We start from the raw sequence: 17,845 nt of genomic DNA, 5'->3' as shown, positions 1-17,845 counted from the left end.
CCCAGCCGTCTGTGGCTTACTCCTGGATCTGTGCTCAGGTGCTCAGGGATCACTCAGTGCAGTGCTCAGGGACTGTGAGTGAGTGGCACCCAGGGTCAGACAGGGTCAGCCAGCCTGGTACTATTCCTCCAGCCCTAAGGAGAATATGAATAGGGAAAAAAAAAATCTGGAGCCAAAGCAATAGCACAGTGGGTAGGGCGTTGCCTTGCATGTAGCCGACCCGAGTTCATTTTTGGGGATTCCATATGGTTCCACTCAGGAGTAATTCCTGAGTGCAGAGCCAGGAGTAACCCCTGAGCATCACTGGGTGTGACCCCAAAAGAAAAGACAAAAAAACAAACCAACATAAACCAAAACAACAACACCAACAACCACCAAGTCTGAAGACTGTACCCACAATTCCGTGGCAGGGACTCGGCACCTCATGTGCTCACATTTCCTCCCAGGGCTGGCCCACGGAAATGTATCTTGGTAATGGTAGCTGGAGCGAATGTTTCCCAAGCTGCCTGCTCTCGCATCGTGTGGGAAAGGGTGCATTTCTCCACAGTCTACAGTCGGGCCTCCTGGTCACTGACCTTAGCCTATGGAGTTGATGGGTTCTCATGCATCTCACTGGCAGGCATTGATTCTTTTGCTCGCACATGTAGTCATTGATTTGGGACATTTTTATGCGACCCTGTCATGTCTTAGACACTTAGACAGGGTGAGAAATAAGCTCCCAGGCCAGTGCTCTTGTCTTCATGGATTTTCAGTCTCCCAAGGAGGATCAGGAGCTGAATCTCTTTGTGCTGTAATTACAGCTGGTATCATATTTTTCATATTTTCAGATATTTTCATATTTCCTTTTTTTTTCTTTCTGTGTGAATCATGTTGTCATCTGAAGGACAGTCTGAGTCAAACAGCCTTAAATGGCTGCGTAGATACACAATAATAGTATATTGCTGGGGCTGGACAATAGGAGTAGGGCAGTTGCCTTGCACGAGGCTGACCTGGGTTCGATTCCCAGCATCCCATAGGGTCCCCCAAGCACTGCCAAGAGTAATTCCTGAGTGCAGAGCCAGGAGCAACCCTTGTGCATCACCGGGTGTGACCCAAAAAGCAAAAAATAAAAAGTAAGAAAAATGGTATATTGCCTATTTGCTCTCCGGATGGGCTTTCTGATTAATGCATCACCGAGCAGGACACTGTGCCAGGAGTAACTGAAATCTTGCAAGCACTGGATGTTTTTGTGACTAAGCTTTTGCTAATTGAATAATTGTAATTTGATTCTTATTGTTTCATATTGCACGGGCTTGATTATTAGTGAGAATGGGCACTTTGACATACTTGTCTTTGATAATTGACTCTTAAAGTTTTCTTTTGCGTATTTCTCTATTCTTAGTGTCTGCTCGCGTTATCTATTTGAATTTGGTACTTTTTAAAAATTTAATTCAGAATGAGCTCTTTGTACATTTGCCCAGAAGATAATGAGCCTTTAAGTTATTATGCTGAATGCAAATACTCCCAACTCTGTTCCCATTTATTTTAATACTGTTATTTTTCCATTATCAGAGGCGCTAACATTTTATAAATCCCTTTTTCTTCTAATATGTCCTGTTTCACGAGTTCTCCCTTTCACAGAATGGAAGAAGTGTCTGCTTTTGTGTGTGTGTGTGTGTTTGTATATCTCTTAAAGAACCTACCACTTTTTATCAGGTTTTTCCTTTCTTTATTTGCTACTTGGGATCGAATCCAAGACCCTAAATACTTGAATCTGCCTGACGGCTATTTTAGCAGCACGATGATGAAGGTTTGAGACTCTGAACCCCATCTGCTTGTGTTCGAATCCCTGCTCTGACTCTTCCCAGCTGTGTGACCTTGAACAAGTTGCTTAAACTCTCTGTGTCTCAATTTGCACTTCTATAAAACGGAGCGCGTAAGAACTCTTATCCTGTGTTTTATCCTGAGAATTATATACTAGTGAAGACACAGGCAACACAGCAACGGCTCACACAGACCAGGCACTCAGAGAGTGCTCAGAGCTGCGACTTTTGTCATGTTTACTCTACAGAGTGGTGGAGAGAGGCCTTGAGATCTGGTGGGTTCAAATTTTCACTTAGGAGCCAGAGCAGTAGGGGAGGGGAGGGCTCTTGCCTTGCACTTGACGACCAGGTTCCATCCCTGGCACCACCTGCCAGACCCTGAGCGCTGCTGGGTGTGGTCCCCACCCAAAGGCAAAAGTTAAAATTCACTGTCACTATCACTGTCATCCCGTTGCTCATTTGCTCGAGTGGGCACCAGTAACGTCTCCACTGTGAGACTTGTTGTTACTGTTTTTGGCATATCGAATACGCCACGGGGAGCTTGCCAGGCTCTGCCATGTGGGCGAGATATTCTTGGAAGCTTGCTGAGCTCTCTGAGAGGGGCGGAGGAATCAAACCCGGGTCAGCCGCGTGCAAGGCAAATGCCCTACCACTGTGCTATCACTCCTAAAATAAGAAATTTCCACGTAGCTTATTGTCAGCTGCCACTGAAAGGCAGGGCCAAGGGGGCTCTAGGGCGTCACACGTGCCCGCGGGCTCCAGGCGGGGCAGCCCCGTCTCATTTGTTGAGCCTCCATGGTAAAGCGCCGTTTCTCTGTCCATTGCCGGCCTGGCCACCACAGTGCCCCCCTGCAGGCCGCGCCACCTCCATCCTCACAAGGCCCCTGGGCCCTTGGGCAGGTCTCGTTTGGCTCCGCCTGGCTGGAAGGCACCCTGCTGCCCTGAGGGTCAGAGCAAAGGGTATGGAGACGAGGCAGGGCTGCCTGTTAGCGGGGCCGTGAGAATCTGATGCTGACCCCAGGGCAGTCGGGCCGGTCAGCGACTCTCCCTGGCCGCAGTGGTCACCGGGGCAGCCCTGGCTGCAGGGACACCAGGTTCCCGCTGTCAGAGGGGAGACCCAGGGCAGGGCACGTAGGTGCCGGGCAGTGCTGAGGCCCAGCGGAACATCCTGGCTTTGGGCGCCGCAAGGACGTGTTTTCCCACCGGCTGTGTCCTGGGAGAGGGAGCGGGAGGGACGGAGCCCCCGGCTGGCTGGGTGACGAGCAGGTGGAGCGCGGGGAGCCTTCTCCTGCAGGCGAATGTCTCCAATGCAGGCGTTTGGGGAAGTGATTCATCAGTGATGTGACAAACCATCTGGCTCTAGGGAGGGAGTAGGAGGGAGGGAGAGGGAGAGAGAAAGAAGAAAAGAGGGAGAGAGAAGGGAGAGGGAGGAAGAAAGAAAGGGAGGGAGGGAGGGAGGGAGGGAGGGAGGGAGGGAAGGAGGGAGGGAGGGAAGGAGCAAGGGGGGAAGGAGAGAGGGGCGGAGGGAGAGAGGGAGAGAGAGAGATGGAGGGGAGGGACTATCTAGAGGCCTTCCAGGGGTGCCCTCTGACAGAAGCGCCTCGGGGTGAGGACGGGGCTTGATGACCTCGGGTCTGTGGCTTCTCGCAGGGCTTTTTCAACCTGGCCCTGCTCATTGAGGAAGGTGCTACCATCCCCCATCACATTCTGGAATTCCTGGAGATTGACCCAAGTGTCTACTCGAGTAACTTCTCTGTCCTCCAGGAGCTGTACGAAAGGTGAGTTCTGGCGCCGGGGGGCTTGGGGTCTGCTTCTCAGGTCCCATGAGCCTTCCTCTTAGCTGACCATGCTGGCCAGTGCCCCAAGGACTCAGGACCAATCTCCAAATGGAGAAACACTGGCTGGCTGGAGAAGCCCTGGCCTCGGAGCTGGAGGCCTGGAGTGAGATCCCTAGAGCTGTAAGAGAAATAGTTCTAGAATATTCACCATTAAGTGTTGCAAATAACAGTCCACAACAAAATTAAAAATGTACAGGCACACACACATAGAAAGAGTGGGGAGAGGGCCCAGAGCAATAGTACAGTGGGGAGGGCGTTGGCCTTGTATGTGGCCAACCTGGGTTTGATCCCAGGAGTAATTCCTTAGTGCAGAGCCAGGAGTAACCCCTGAGCATCACTGGGTGTGACCCAAAAAGCAAAAAAAAAAAAAAAAAAAAAAAAAAGAAGGGGAAGAGGGAGAGGGAGAGGGAGGGAGAGAGAGAGAGAGAGAGAGAGAGGGAGAGAGAGAGAGAGAGATGGAGGGAGGGAGGGAGGGATTGAGAGAGGGAGGGAGGGAGGGATTGAGAGAGGGAGGGAGGGAGGGAGAGAGAGAGAGAGAGAGAGAGAGAGAGAGAGAGAGAGAGAGAGAGAGAGAGAGAGAGAGAGAGAGAGAAAGCTGGACCCACTTTTCTTTCGGGTCAGGCACTGAGGACAGGTGTTCCCAGGAGGACATAAGGCCCTGCTGGACGCTGGCCACTGCCTTTCTGAGGGGTAGGGAGGCGGTGGCCAGTGGTAGTTGCACTGACCCAAGACAGTGTTGTTCCGTGCACCCCCTCTGCCCCCGTCGTTTTTCAGGGGGCTCCTGAACCTGCTGGTCTGGAGTGGTTGAGATTCCTGCCAGACTCCCAGACTCACTGGCCGCTTCCAGCCCCTCTGACCCGGCTTCATGCGTGGGGGCACAGGCCTTACTGGCAGGACTCCTGGGTCTGATGCCCAAACACCACAGCACACACATGCACATGGGCCGGAGTGATAATACCAGGGAGGGCGTTGGCCTGGCATGGGGCCAGCCCAGGTTCTATCTCCAGCCTCCCACATGGTCCCCGAGCACTGCCAGGAGTGATTTCCGAGTGCAGTGCCAGGAGGAACCCCTGAGCATCGCCGGGTATGTCTCCGAAAAAAGCCAGAGAGAGGGGCTGGAGCAATAACACGGCGGATAGAGTGTTTGCCTTGCACGCGGCCGACCCAGGTTCAATTCCCAGCATTCCATATAGTTCCCTGAGCACCGCCAGGAGTAATTCCTGAGTGCATGAGCCAGGAGTGAACCCCTGTGCATTGCCAGGTGTGACCCAGAAAGCCAAAAAAAAAAAAAGCCAGAGACAGAGAGACAGAGAGACAGAGAGAGAGAACACGTAGATGTGACCCAACCAGCCCTGTTTCCTTGCCACTCGCGTCCTGAGCAGCCCGTCCGGTCCAGGCCCGCTGCCCGGGGTCAGGCAGCCCGTGCTTTCCGCCCGCAGGTGCTGGAACCACAGCCCCGAAGAGTCCTTCAGTCCCTGCTCGCTGGCCTGGCTCTACCTGCACCTCCGGCATCTCTGGGGCGCCGTCCTGCACTCGGCCCTGGTACGTGTCCTCCCGGCCCTGCCCACCCGCCCGCCCGCCCGCCGTCTGGCCGTGGGCGCCCTCTGATGCCACCGTGTCCCCCTCACCTTCGCAGATCTACTTCCTGGGGACCTTCCTGCTGTCCGTCTTGATCGCCTGGATCGTGCAGTACTTCCAGTCCGTCTCAGGTGAGGAGTTCTCGGGAGCGGGGCGGGGATCCCCCTCGGGGAAGAAGGGCCCTCCCCACTCCTGTCCCCATTCGTCAGGGTCCAGTCATTGCCCGGCTGGGCAGACTGGGCAGTGGGGTGCTGGCCTCCGGCAAAGGCTGGGCCAGAGCCTAACGTCCTGCCAATGCCTAAGGCCACAACATCAATGTTCTGCATTTTTTCTTTTTTTTTTTAATCTTTTATTTCTTTTTAAATTTTTCATTAAATCACTGTGAGATAGACCCCGACGAAGCTGCTCCTGATTAGGTTTCAGGCATACAGTGTTCCAGCAGCATCCCTCCGCCAGTGTCACTTCCCAGCACCAGTGTCCCCAGGCCCCTCCCCCCCACCCCCCATATCGCCCCCTCTCTCGCCTTTTGGGCATTGTGGTTTGCAATACAGACACTGAAAGGCTGTTGTGTATATTCCTTGACTACTTTTAACCCTCAGTTCCTGTCCAGTGTGACCATTTCCAGCGATTATTGTCTGCTTTTAAACGTAGGCCGGGAGGTGGGCCAGGGAGACAGCCCCGCGGGAGGGACGCTTGCCGTCCACGCTGCTGACCCAGGTTCAGTCCCCGGCGTCCCACGGATCCCCCAAGAACCTCCAGGACTGATCCCTGAGCACAGCTGGGTGTGGCTCCGCAACTAAAACAAAATCCAAACAAAAAATGATCAGGGATGTTTTGAAGGAAAGGGGTGAGCTCTGACACTCCTTCCGTGCGGACTTCCCGCCCTTGATTCTGGGAATCCTGTGTGGGCGTAGAAATAACCCTCTGGACGGATCAAGGTGTGTCATGGTGAGTGGGGGGGGACAGAGCTCAGATGAGCATGTGGTTTGCATGGTGGTGCCTGTGTTCCTGCCCCGGAACCACGTGACACTCCGGCCCCAGCACTTCTGGGTGCGGGCCCCAAACCCCAAACGAAATAATAACAGGGCTGGCGAGATCGTCCAGGGGTTAAGGACGATCTTTTTTTTCCCTTTTACGCAGCCTACCTGAGGGGCCGGGGCAATAGCACAGCAGGTAGGGCATTTGCCTTGCTGGAGGCCAACCCGGGTTCAATCCCTGGCATCCTATATGGTCCCCAAAGCACTGCCAGGAGTAATTCCTAAGTACAGAGCCAGGAGTAGCCCTGAGTACCACCAGGTATGACCCAAAAAAGGCAAAAATAAAAAAGTAACCCCTGAACAGAGCCTACCTAAGCTTGAGCCCCAGCACTACATAGGATTCCCCAGGCACTGCCAGGAGTGATCCCTGAGCACTGCTTCACGTGGCCAGAAAGAAAATACAACTCAGGGCTGGAGTGATAGTACAGCAGGTATGGCATTTGCCTTGCCCGCGGCTGACCCAGGTTCTTTCCCTGGCATCCCAAATGGCCCCTAAGGCACCTCCAGGAGTGATTCCTAAGTGCAGAGGCAGGAGGAACCCTGAGCATCATCAGGTGTGACCCAAAAAGAAAAAGAAAAGACAGTTCTTTAATCAACAATAATCCAAGGCAGAGTTCTTTGTCTTGAAGGCGGACCCTGGGCCGGGGGTCAGGTGGGATGAGGATGAGGGGGGTAAGAAGCCCACCTTGGGCTTGCAGGCCTGGTGCTAAAGTGTATTCCTGGCTCTTGAAAAGTCTGTCCACCCTGTCTTCCCTACCATCTCCCCGGGAGTCTACAGTCCGGCTAGTGTGCCCCTTCCTGGGCATTGGGAACAGGGATGACGCTGGCCCCTCCAGGCCACATGGATGTGACTCGGGAATGGGTTTCCTCCACCCTGATGTGCCAACCTCTCACCAGTGAGTGTGGCTCTCATGGCCGCTCCTCGCCTAGGGCCTTGGTGGGGAGAGGTGAGGGGGAGGGACGCAGAAGACCCCAGAATGCGCCCTCTCGGCGAGTGAGAGCTCGTGTGCTTCCCTCTGCCTTGGCATGGGTGCCAGAGGTGCCAAAGGAAGCCTGGCTGCCGTCTGTCTGTCCTGCTGCCCCTCCCGCCCCAGGGCCAGTGAGAACTTTCCACCCCCTTGGACGGCGTCCAGGAGACCCAGTCACCTGTGAAAACCCGCAGGGACATTCACAAATGGATACATCAGCCTGGACACGGCATCGGAGCAATAGTTCCACCGTCCTTGGCGTAGCAGATAATGGAAAACGAAAGGGGCGATTCCCCCGGCCATCTGCACCGGCTGGGACTCGCTGAGCTGCGAAGCTCGCGCGCATCATTCCTCCCTGATTCACCTGAGGAGGTTAGCGAGGAGCCATCCAAACACCGCTCCAGGCTCGTGCCCCGTCCGTGCCCGCTTATAAATTCTCCTTATGCAGATTCTGCCCTGTCCCTAAATTTGTTGCCAGGTAGAGCACAATTTATTTTGCATCTTGTCACTGTTTTCCATTTCAAATTATCTTTGTCATTTTTACTCTGCAGAAATATTGTTATGATTATTACAAATGCGATTCCGTGAGAGGAGCTGGAAATTGTCATTATGATTTTATGCCACCTGGTAGCCATGAAAATTCATGGGCTGACGGAACAGCTTTTATCGGAAGACACCTTCCCCGCATTTCTGCTTCTTCCTCCTTTTCCCCCTTCCTGCCGTCAAATGGATTTTTCCGTCCCCAGGCCTTTGCCTTTCTCACATGCTCCTTGCACATTTTCGTCCAACTCTTTGATTTGTTTCTTGCTCTGTGCCAGGCTTCTTTCTTCTTGACTCGCTCGTGAGACATCTGAAAAGTATCTTAACCGGCATTTCAGCCTGTGTCCTTCGCTTTAGCGATGAAAAAAATGAGGCCAAAGAGGCGGAGGGCGGCCCCCAAATCTCTGAAGTCCTAGGAAAAATGAGGCCAGCCGAATATCAGACTTTTCCACATCCCCACCCTTGAAATAGTGGTGACTGTTGGGCACGCCAACACGCAGAAGTACTCTACAGCACTTTTGCTTTTTTGTACTCTGAAATGAATGCTGATGAACCTGCCTACCCATTTTTATTTTCTATTATTTGTGCTTGGGACCACACCTAGGGGTGCTCATGCTTACTCCTGGTTCCGTGCTCAGAGCTCACTTCTGGAGGGCCACAGGGAGACTGTATGGAGTTCTAGGGATTGAATCAAACCAGAGTCAGCTGCGTGCAAGGCAAGTGCCTTGACCACTCGCCGTACTGCCTCCTCAGCCCTGCCCATTAAAATATACCGTCTGGGGCTGGCGAGATAGCTCTGTGGGCTGAGAACACACTTTGCGTGAGTGAGGTCAGGCCCGTCTGCAGCCCGTGGGCCCCTGAGCTCCTCCAGGAGCACTGGCGAGGAACCTTGCCACTAGCGGCCCCCAAAGCTGAAATACATCCCAAAGAACACTCCAAAGGGGAAATGAAAAGACAGTACTTATGATCGAAGAACGTTTTTCAGTCTGTAAATTCCAGCTCGGCACTTCCTAAGTGTATGTGCTCGAACCCACCTGGGGTCTTGCTAAATGCATTTCAGTTCAGCAGGTTGAAACACAAGGGGCAAAAATCTCAGACCAACACTCCCCATTTGCTCTTGGCTGATGTCCAGTACCTGTTTCATGGACCACACCTGAGTCCTTAGGGTCTAGAAGCAAAAGGAAATTTTCCGTATTATGCTTCCAAAGGGGCAAAGGTGCTAGCTTGCGTGTGGCAAACGCTGGTTTGAATTTCCATATTGCCTATCCCCTGAGCACCACCAAGAGTCACCCCCGACACAGAACCAGGAGTAGACCCTGAGCATTGCCAGGTCTGACCCCAAAAGAGGCCCCCCACAATACTGCCTACCAGCCTTGTTAGATTCATGGAGAGTTAAAACATGGTGGGCCTGGAGCCACAGTACAGCGGTAGGTGTTTGTTTGCCTTGCAGGCAGCTGACCTGGGTTCAAGCCTTGGCACCTTCTGAGCCTGGCAGCCGTGATCTCTGAGCCAAGAGTGAACCCTGGGCACTGGATGTGGCCCCCAAACGAAAAACAAGCAAAAAGTTGAAATATGTACATACTGGAGGAGATCTCAGAGAACATGTGCTTTGCAAGGGGGCCCTGGGTTCCATCCCTGGCACCACGTGGTCCCCTGAGCACCTTTAGTTGTGGCCCCCAAAAATGTCTGTGTGTGAGAGAGAGACTTAAAATATGTAGCCAGTGAGCTTTCTTGTTTTTAAAGACCTCACTATCAGTCTAAATTTGTCTGGAAATGGGCTAAAGCGATAGTAGAGTGGGTCAGGCACTCGCCGTGCACATGACCAGCCCGGATTTGGCTCCTGGCACCACATGTGGTCCCTCAGCCCCTGCCAGGAGCAATCCCTGAGTGCAGAGCTCGGAGTAAGCCCTGAGGTCTGCCAGGTGTGGTTCAAAAACAGACCAAAAAATTGTCAGGAAATGAGGCAGGGATGACATGGACACACTCGAGAGAAGACGGGATGGGCTGTTTCTTGAGAGGGCAAACTTCTCGTGGCTGTGTGCGCCCTAGACCCTGAGGAGTTGGCACCCGGGGTCCCAGGACCTGCCCCTAGGAAGGGAGTGAGACCAGAAGGACTCTGAGAGGAGGAGAGCGAGGGGAGGGATGGCAGCCAAGTGGGAGGATGACGGCTGTAAATCAGGGGCCTCTGGCGCTTCCCACGTTTCATTTTCTTTCCCCAGTGGGTTGTTCTTGCACGTTAATGATTTACGGGCAAACCTTGACATGGAGCTGTAGATCCATTTTGTGCTCAGCTGTGACTGGCGTCACTTTCCTCCTGAGTTTATTATAAGCACCATGATCTGTGGTCAGCACGGCCACCACGATCGCCACATGAAGTGGACCTGTCCACCTCCAGGAGGCCAGCAGCAGAGGCGTGGGTCTCAGAAAACTCAGATGGCGTGATGGTGGGCAGGCATGGACCTGTACCTTAGCTTCCCCTTCTGTTTAAAAAACAACAACCAGAAATACAACACTGCTAGCCCATGCCGATGGGAAAGGCGCCCACTGCGAGAGCTGCCTCAGCGTATACCTTAACAGCCCAGCCAAGGTGAATGGGATGGTCATGTAATCCTCTCCTTCTGCGCATTTTGCCTGCAATTAGAGCCTGCTGGCAGCAGGGGGCGCCTGAGGGTCCTAACAGAAGCTGGACTCACTGTCTGTACATGATGCAGTGACTCGACTCTGAAATATTGAACATTTTTTTTTTTTGCGTCACACCCTGGCTCTGCACTCAGGAATAAACCCTAGTGGTGTTCAGGGGACCATATAGGATGCTGGGAATCGAACCCGAGTCAGGCAGGTGCAAGGCAAGCACCCTACCTGCTGTGTTATTGCTCCAGCCCCAATATTGAACTTTAAAAAAAAAAATCACTGTATCACTATCATCCGCTGTTCATTGATTTGCTCGAGAGGGCGCCAGTAACGTCTCCATTTGTCCCAACCCTGAGATTTTAGTAGCCTCTCCTTACTCAACCTTCCAAACAGAGTCGTATTGGAGGCTCTTTCAGGGTCAGGGGAATGAGACCCATTATTGTTAGTGTATTTGGCATATCGACTACGCCACAGAGAGCTTGCCAGGCTCTGTTGTGCGGGCGGGATACTCTCGGTAGCTTACCAGGCTCTCCGAGAGTTTTAGTTAAAAAAAAAAAGTGCATTTAAACAAAATATTAATTAATCTAGCAAGAGGAGCAAAACAGGTAAACAAAACATATTGCAAGTGCCTTTTCTTTCCTTGAGGGGAATCTGCTTTGACTCCTGACTCCTTTTCTCCGTTGCTCCTGCTCTGGTGGCTAGGCAGAGACGGCCCCAGGTCCTGCAGGATCCCACGGCCTGCTGGCTCCACTGGCTTTGCAGCCCCAGGCGTCCTGGGCCCGTCCTCTTAGCCAGAGCCTCTCCCCGCCCCCCCCCCCCAGGCTGCTGGTACACCCCACGGCCGGCACCAGCCACTTTTCCAGGCTTGGAACAGCTCCTCGCCTTGCCTCATTGCCTCCCCAAAGCACCCTCGCACTCTCTGTCCTGACGGGACCGCCGAGCATAATCTCCTTAATGGACTCCAGCTTTTGGGAAAAGGGAGAAAGAAAGGAAGAAAGGCAAAACAAGAACCTCCAAAACCCCAAGGCCAAGTGTGTCTCGAACGCCTTCCCCTTCCGACCAGCCGCAAGAGGTGGGCAGAGGCGGGGAAGGGTCCCTAACCCTGCCTCACTGGTAGGGTCACAAGGGTCGACCGGGGGTCCAGGGAGAAGCCAGGGAGTGGCCAGAGAGGGGACAGGGCGACTGCCAGTGTCAGCCTGCTCAGATCATTCACCCGTCCAACTCATCTTTTCCGTTCTCGGGAAAGGAGCAGAGCGGGCAGTAGCCGAGACCCCTCTGTGATCCTCGACTGAGACCAAGGGGCCACCCCAAGGCCCCAGTGTTCTCCCCGCGCCGAGGGCTCGTTGCTTCCTGGGTCCATTAGAACCCACTTGGGGCATCACGTGTACTCAGGAACTTGGGCCCGTCCCTGGTTCCCAAAGTTGCCACCAGGCATGGAGCTCCTTGATGCCTGACTGCGTCGTGTGGGAGAAAAGTCAGACATTCTACAGAACTGTCTGTACCTGCCCTGCCCTCCTGAGTTTCTGTTTGTTTTTCGTTTGTTTGTTTTTTGGAGGAGGGCACACCTGGTGGTTTTCAGGGCTTACTCCTGCCTCTGCACTCAGGATCACTCTTGGCAGGCCTTGGGCGACCATAGAGAGTGCTGGGGATCAAACCCGGGTCGGCCCCGTGCAGGCAAGTGCCTGCTGTGCCACTGTGACTCGGGTCCCAGCTCGTAACTCTTTAGTTCTGTGTGTCCTGAGAGCTGGCCCGGGACTTGAGCCCCTGGCCTCGGGTGCAGCCAAGCCCTGTTCAGCCCTGGCCCCACGCGCTCCTCCAGCTCAGGTCCAGGAGTAAGCCCTGAGCGTCGCTGGAGGTGGCCCACACCCCTCCAGCTGCCTTAAAGATAAATATCTACATGACGTGGGTCTCGCCGTTGTCTGAACCCTGCTGGGTCCCGAGGCGTCTGGACGTAGGGTAAACCATATTCAGACCCAGTGATTTCCAGGGCTTGGCCCAGCTCAACTTCCGGAACCTCTGATCGTCTCGGGGTTTACCTAATGTGCTCCCCTCATGGTCTTTCCTTTTTGCTCCCGTGTGGCCGGTTGGCAAGCAGATGTCTTCCCTGCAATGGTCCACAGTGGGCTAGCAAACCGGCTGCGGGAGGACCGGATCACAAATATCTGGGGCTCCGAGCACCATCTCCACCAGAGCCACTCACCTTCTCTTTCCATGCCAGAGCAGCCTTTGGCTGTCCGTGAGGTTTCCAAGAAGGCTTTATTCTAGACAGGAACAGTTGAGTCCCATCGATTTTTCTTCTGGCTGGGCAGAAGAGATCCTGCTCAAAGGGCTGGCTTTCATGATCTGCAACCCACCCGGCATGGTCCCCCAAGCACCAACCGAAGTGACCCGCTCCAAGCACCAAACTCAGAGTCACCTCACCTCTGTGCACTGCTGGATGTGACCCCAAACTGGGGTTGGGGCGGGGGGGGGGGATGGAGCGGGAAATGTAGAAACTTCCTTCCATGGTGAGCTGTGCGAGCAGAGGGCTATGGAGGCGGGGGGGGGGGGGCAGTCTGCCAACTGCTGCTCTCCTCCACCAGGACCCTCTCCTGATCATTCTCACTAATGGATTGAAAATGGTCCCCGAGCAGCACGGCGTAATCTAAAAAAATCACTTCTTGTGGGCTCCAGACAGCGCTCTGTAATTTTCTCTAAACACGGCATTAATTTTCCTGGTTACCTTGATTCTAGTCCAATAATCAAATTAGCGCGTATTTCAGGTGGACGGAGACAAACGGGCCACTTTCCGGTGAAGATGGGCAGTGGGAGGGAGGGGTGGAGGCTGCCAGGGATTGCAAATCCCCCCCGTGGGAAGGGGAAGGGGTGTCAGGCTCACGTGCACGCTGACACACTTGGGGTGAGCAACAGCCCCCGTTTTTATTGAGCTCTTTCCAGATTTGGATCATGGTAATGCTAATTCCACATTTTCGACATTCACACGTTGGCATTTTTTGGGGGGTTAATCAGGAAACTGATTGCTGATTTATCTTGTTACCATGGTGATCTAAACAGTTTTTTCCCCTGCACTCAAAAGTCTTTTGTCTTGGTCCTTCATTCACTTCCATAGAGAAAATCAGGAAAGTCTATATTAGAAGCCGTGTGTGTGTGTGTGTGTGTGTGTGTGTGTGTGTGTGTGTGTGTGTGTGTGTCTCGGGGTGGGCTGGGGGAGGGAGAAGTTGGGACAGTATCTTAGTTAAGCCCTTTGGTTCAGATGAGGAAACTAAGGCTGACAAGAGAAATGCCTGCTGATTTGCTTGCCTGGAAGAAAGCGCAGCAGGGGCTGGAGAGCTAGTCCAGCAGGTGGGGAGGTTGCCTTGCATGTGGCTGACCTGGGCTCGACCCCTGGTACCCCATATAGTCCTCAGAGCTCCTCCAGGAGTGATTCCTGAGTGCAGAGCCAGGATGACCCCTGAGCATTGCCAGGGTGGCCCAAAACCAGAAGGAAGGAAGGGAGGGAGGGAGGAAAAGCAAAGAAACAAATTTCTCCTTCATTCATTCTTTCTTTTTTTGGCCACACCCAGTAGCACTCAAGGACTACTCCAACTTGGGAGCCAGCTCTGGCAGTGCTCAGGAGATCACGCAGTACCGTTTATTAAGCTTGAGCCTCCTATATGCAGAGCCTATGCTCCACCCCACTGAGCTATCTCTCCAGCCCCTCTACCTTGAATTTCTTAGAGTGGTCCCTCAATAGGAGCCCAAACCATTGAGCAATCTCTCTGGCCCCTCTTCTTCAATTCCTTACAGTAGGTCCTTGGTGTGAGCACAGGGACTTGGAGAGTTGGTCTAGACATCGTCTTATCAGCATGTGTTGGCACCTAAAAAAGTTGGCACATTTCTGGAGGTGAGGGTTGCTGGGGGAGCACGTCTCTTAGAAATACTTCAAAGTGGTCCCAGGAGCTGAAATTCTGTAAGACTCCCGGTGTGCTGATGTGATCACAGCTGACGAGCAGCCAGCGAGAGCTGCACAGTGCTCACGCTCAGTCATGCATCCTTGCACCCCTCCATTCAGAGTGCGGAAGGAGAAGCCGGAGAAGTTCAGTATCTCAACTGTTTCACGGGTAAATGGTCAGAGCCACGTGACTCAGCCTTTCTGGTCCCAAAGTGTCTTTCATCGGCTGCTGGGGCCGAGTAGAACTATAATCATCCTGAAAACAAGTGTACTGACTCTCATGAGCCCTGCTAGCTTGGAGCCAGAAACTAATAAATCTTTGCACATTTCCACAGTAAACTGGGTCACTACGAGTTATCGCTAGCACTTGTTAAATACCCATCCTTACCCGATATAAACTCATTGAATCCTGTAACAGCTCCACGAGGCTTAGAGATTTTCGTTTCCTTCTTTTTATGTAGGGGTGGGGGTAAGGGGAAGGGGGTGGGGGGGTCACACCAGGCTGTGCTCAGGGCTTATTCTTGGCTCTGTGCTTAGGGGTCACTCCTGGGACTGCAGTGCTGGGGTCGGCCACCGGCAAGGCAAGTGCCATACCCACTGTACTACCTCTCCAACCCCTCCCCCCTTTTTAGCTTAATATTTTTATTTAATTTTAATTTAATTTAATTTTAATTTTAATTTTTTTTTCTTTTTGGATCACACCCGAAGATGCACAGAGGTTACTCCTGGCTCTGCACTTAGGAATTACTCCTGGCACTGCTCAGGGGACCATATGGGATGCTGGGAATCGAACCAGGGTCGGCCGCGTGCAAGGCAAACACCCTACCCGCTGTGCTATCACTCCAGCCCCTAGTTTAATATTTGTAATTGAATCACTGTGAGATGCAGTTACAAAGCTTTCCTGATTGGGTTTCAGTCATACAAAATGAATCCACAATCATTGAGCAATGTCTCTGGCCCCTCTTCTTCAATTCCTTACAGTAGGTCCTTGGTGTGAGCACCAAGGTACACTTCCACCAGCAATGCCCCCAGTATCCCTCCTGCCACCCCCCACCCCTTTGGCAGGCACTTTCATTCTCTCTCTCTCTGCTTTTGGGCATTATGGTTTGCAGTACAGATGCTGAGAGGTCATCACGTTGGTCCCTTAGGACCAAAGGCCTTCGTCAAAGAGGCCACAAACCTCTGAAGCAGGACACCTCGGCGTCCATCCACAGACCGTGACATGACGGCCAGTGTGCTATGGACATTTGTTCTGTGCTGCAGGGGTGGGGGTCCCAGTGGGACCCTGCCAGCTGTATGCCAGTATCCCCACCCTCTGCTTGTGGCACAAGCGTTCTCTCCCACCATTGCCGTTCATACCCCCTGAACGGTGAAGCGTTCCCCCGCACCCCTCCATTCAGCCACTGACAGATTGGGCAGAGAGTGACGCCTGAGCACAGCCAGATGTGGGACTAGAGGTTGCTTCTGGAATTCTAAAATTGTTAATGGCTGGAGTATCCAGAGAGCTCCCTGTGGGGAGCTAATCCCTTTTGCGATTCATTTGGGCGTCTCTGGATCAAGGCCGCTGATGTGCTGACATGGCGCCCAGACGCAGGTCGTGGGCGTGACAGGCAGGACCCCGGGGCAGGCGGGGAAGGGCCGGCCCGTCTCTGCTGCCACCACTCGGCCTGGAGTCTAATTCCCTGAACCCTCATACCTGGGTTTTGCTTCTGGAAGCTCGTGGTCACCCAGGTTTCCCCTGGAGTGGCCGGGGAGGGCACAGCCCGCTCCATCTGAACCCCCTGCGTCGTTTTCTAGCAGAGGACCTCCTAGCCCACGGGTGCCAGGAAACCGGCCCCACGCTGCAGTTGTCGGGGCCCCGAGGCCAGGTGCCTCACTGCCAATGGTGAAGGGTCCGGGTGTGGCCGCATGTCCTTGAACACAGCTCACCATTGTTGCGCTTGTGTCTCTGCAGCCAGCATGCCCCCTCGGACACCAGCCCAAGCCCCATCAGAAGCTCCTGCTGCCTCGGCCAGTCTCGCTGCGCCTCCAGCCGCCGAGGCCTCTGTGCAGGACCCGCCCTCGGCCCCCACTAGCCCTGAGCCCCGCGGCTGACCGTGCACACCAGGTCTCTCCAGCTGAGCAAGAGTCCTCCCACGGATGGTGTCGGAAAGCGGGGCCCAGGGCATTCGAACCCATAAACACCATTCATGTCTTGTCGACTGGATGCAAATTTTGCACTTGGTGTCTTTTTTGGTTGTTTTGGTTTTGGGGGGTGTGTGTGCGTGCGTGCGTGTGTGTGTGTGTGTGCGCGCACACGCGCGCATCTGTGTGTTTTGTTTGTTTTTTAATCAAAGAACTGGGGAATTCCCAGAGCAGAAAGTGGGTTTACCGAAAGTTCCCAAGCAAGTCCTAGGAACGCCATGCCCCTTGGGTGCCTTTCGGGGAAGGGCATGGGGCTTTGCTGATGCTAGTTCCGAGGAGTTTGCTCGGCAGCGTATTTGAGTCCTGACACTCTGAGATGAACTTTCAAAATCTCCCCCCCCCACCCCCCAGTTCTTTCCTTTGAGTAAAGAATGGCAAAATTGTGACCCCCTCCATCAGTCCCATGACATTTGGGCACACATGTGTGCCCCTGGCCTTCTCCTCCAGGTTTGAGGATGGATTTCCAGTTGACTCCAAGACCCAGCATTTCAGCAGCCTCTCGGGGTCAAAGCCGGAAGTGTGGGGAAGAAGGGGGCGTTGTACATCGATTTACACGTTCCTCCACTCCGTAGTGCTTCTGGGTCATCCAATGACATTGTGGGATCCCATTTTCTTTCCCATCGAAGTCCATAAAGATATCCTGTAGAAAAGGCTTAGGATTCCAGGATAGTCTCTGAGAGTTCACCCAGCCGCGCTGATGGGCGCAGACGGGCGGCGGTGGAGATGCAGGAGCCTTTCAGCTCATGGTCTCATCGCCCCCCTCATGCCTGCCTGAGTCTGCACGGGCGTGTGTGCGCATGTGAGAGCAAGGAGGAGGCTCGAGTGTCTGCACACTGTATGCTGCTACGGTCCTAGATACACCAGTCATGCAATATTGTGGGTCCAGACTACTCTTTGCACTACTTTATTTACAGTAGTAAATAAAAATTATTTTTATACCGTTGGCTGTGGGAGAGTGGTCCTTTCATTTCTGCTTCATGGGGGTGCTTGCTGTCATCAGAGAAGACCCTGAGGAGGTGATTGTCCCCCAGGAGGGCAGGTGTGCTCTGGGAGGGGCGCTGGAGCCATATTACAGTGGGGAGGCTGACCTGGCTTCCATCCCCAGCGTCCCATATAGTCCCCTCTGAGCCCCGCCAGGAATAACTCCTGAGCTCAGAGCCAGGAGTAAATCCTGAGCATCACCAGGTGCGGCCCCAAAACAAAAACAAACAAGAGTGCTCTCCAGGAGAGAGATTATTTCTGGAAGCCATTAACACTGGTGGATCTAAGGGCCCTGAGAATAGGGTAGGAGTTGGAGCGGGGGGTTGGGGGCAGCGCACTAGGAGCCCAAGGCACA

At 53.7% G+C, this 17,845-nt stretch overlaps 1 protein-coding gene across 1 annotated transcript in view; it reads left to right on the top strand.

Annotated features, from left to right (window-relative positions):
* SEL1L3 (SEL1L family member 3) overlaps positions 1 to 17,452 on the top strand; it is a gene marked incomplete at its 5' end in the record, with an annotated part of 115,866 nt that extends 98,414 nt beyond the window's left edge. Inside the window, 4 exons of the mRNA XM_055139986.1 lie at positions 3,453 to 3,580; positions 5,080 to 5,182; positions 5,277 to 5,349; positions 16,280 to 17,452. Of these exons, the coding sequence (XP_054995961.1) occupies positions 3,453 to 3,580; positions 5,080 to 5,182; positions 5,277 to 5,349; positions 16,280 to 16,419 (444 nt within the window). The remainder of the gene's footprint in view (positions 1 to 3,452; positions 3,581 to 5,079; positions 5,183 to 5,276; positions 5,350 to 16,279) is intronic.
* Between the last annotated feature and the right edge of the window lie 393 nt (positions 17,453 to 17,845).

The sequence above is a fragment of the Sorex araneus genome, chromosome 5, assembly GCF_027595985.1.
Source record: "Sorex araneus isolate mSorAra2 chromosome 5, mSorAra2.pri, whole genome shotgun sequence".
Classification (NCBI taxonomy): Eukaryota; Metazoa; Chordata; class Mammalia; order Eulipotyphla; family Soricidae; genus Sorex; species Sorex araneus.
This window is presented reverse-complemented; position numbering and strand designations above follow the sequence as displayed.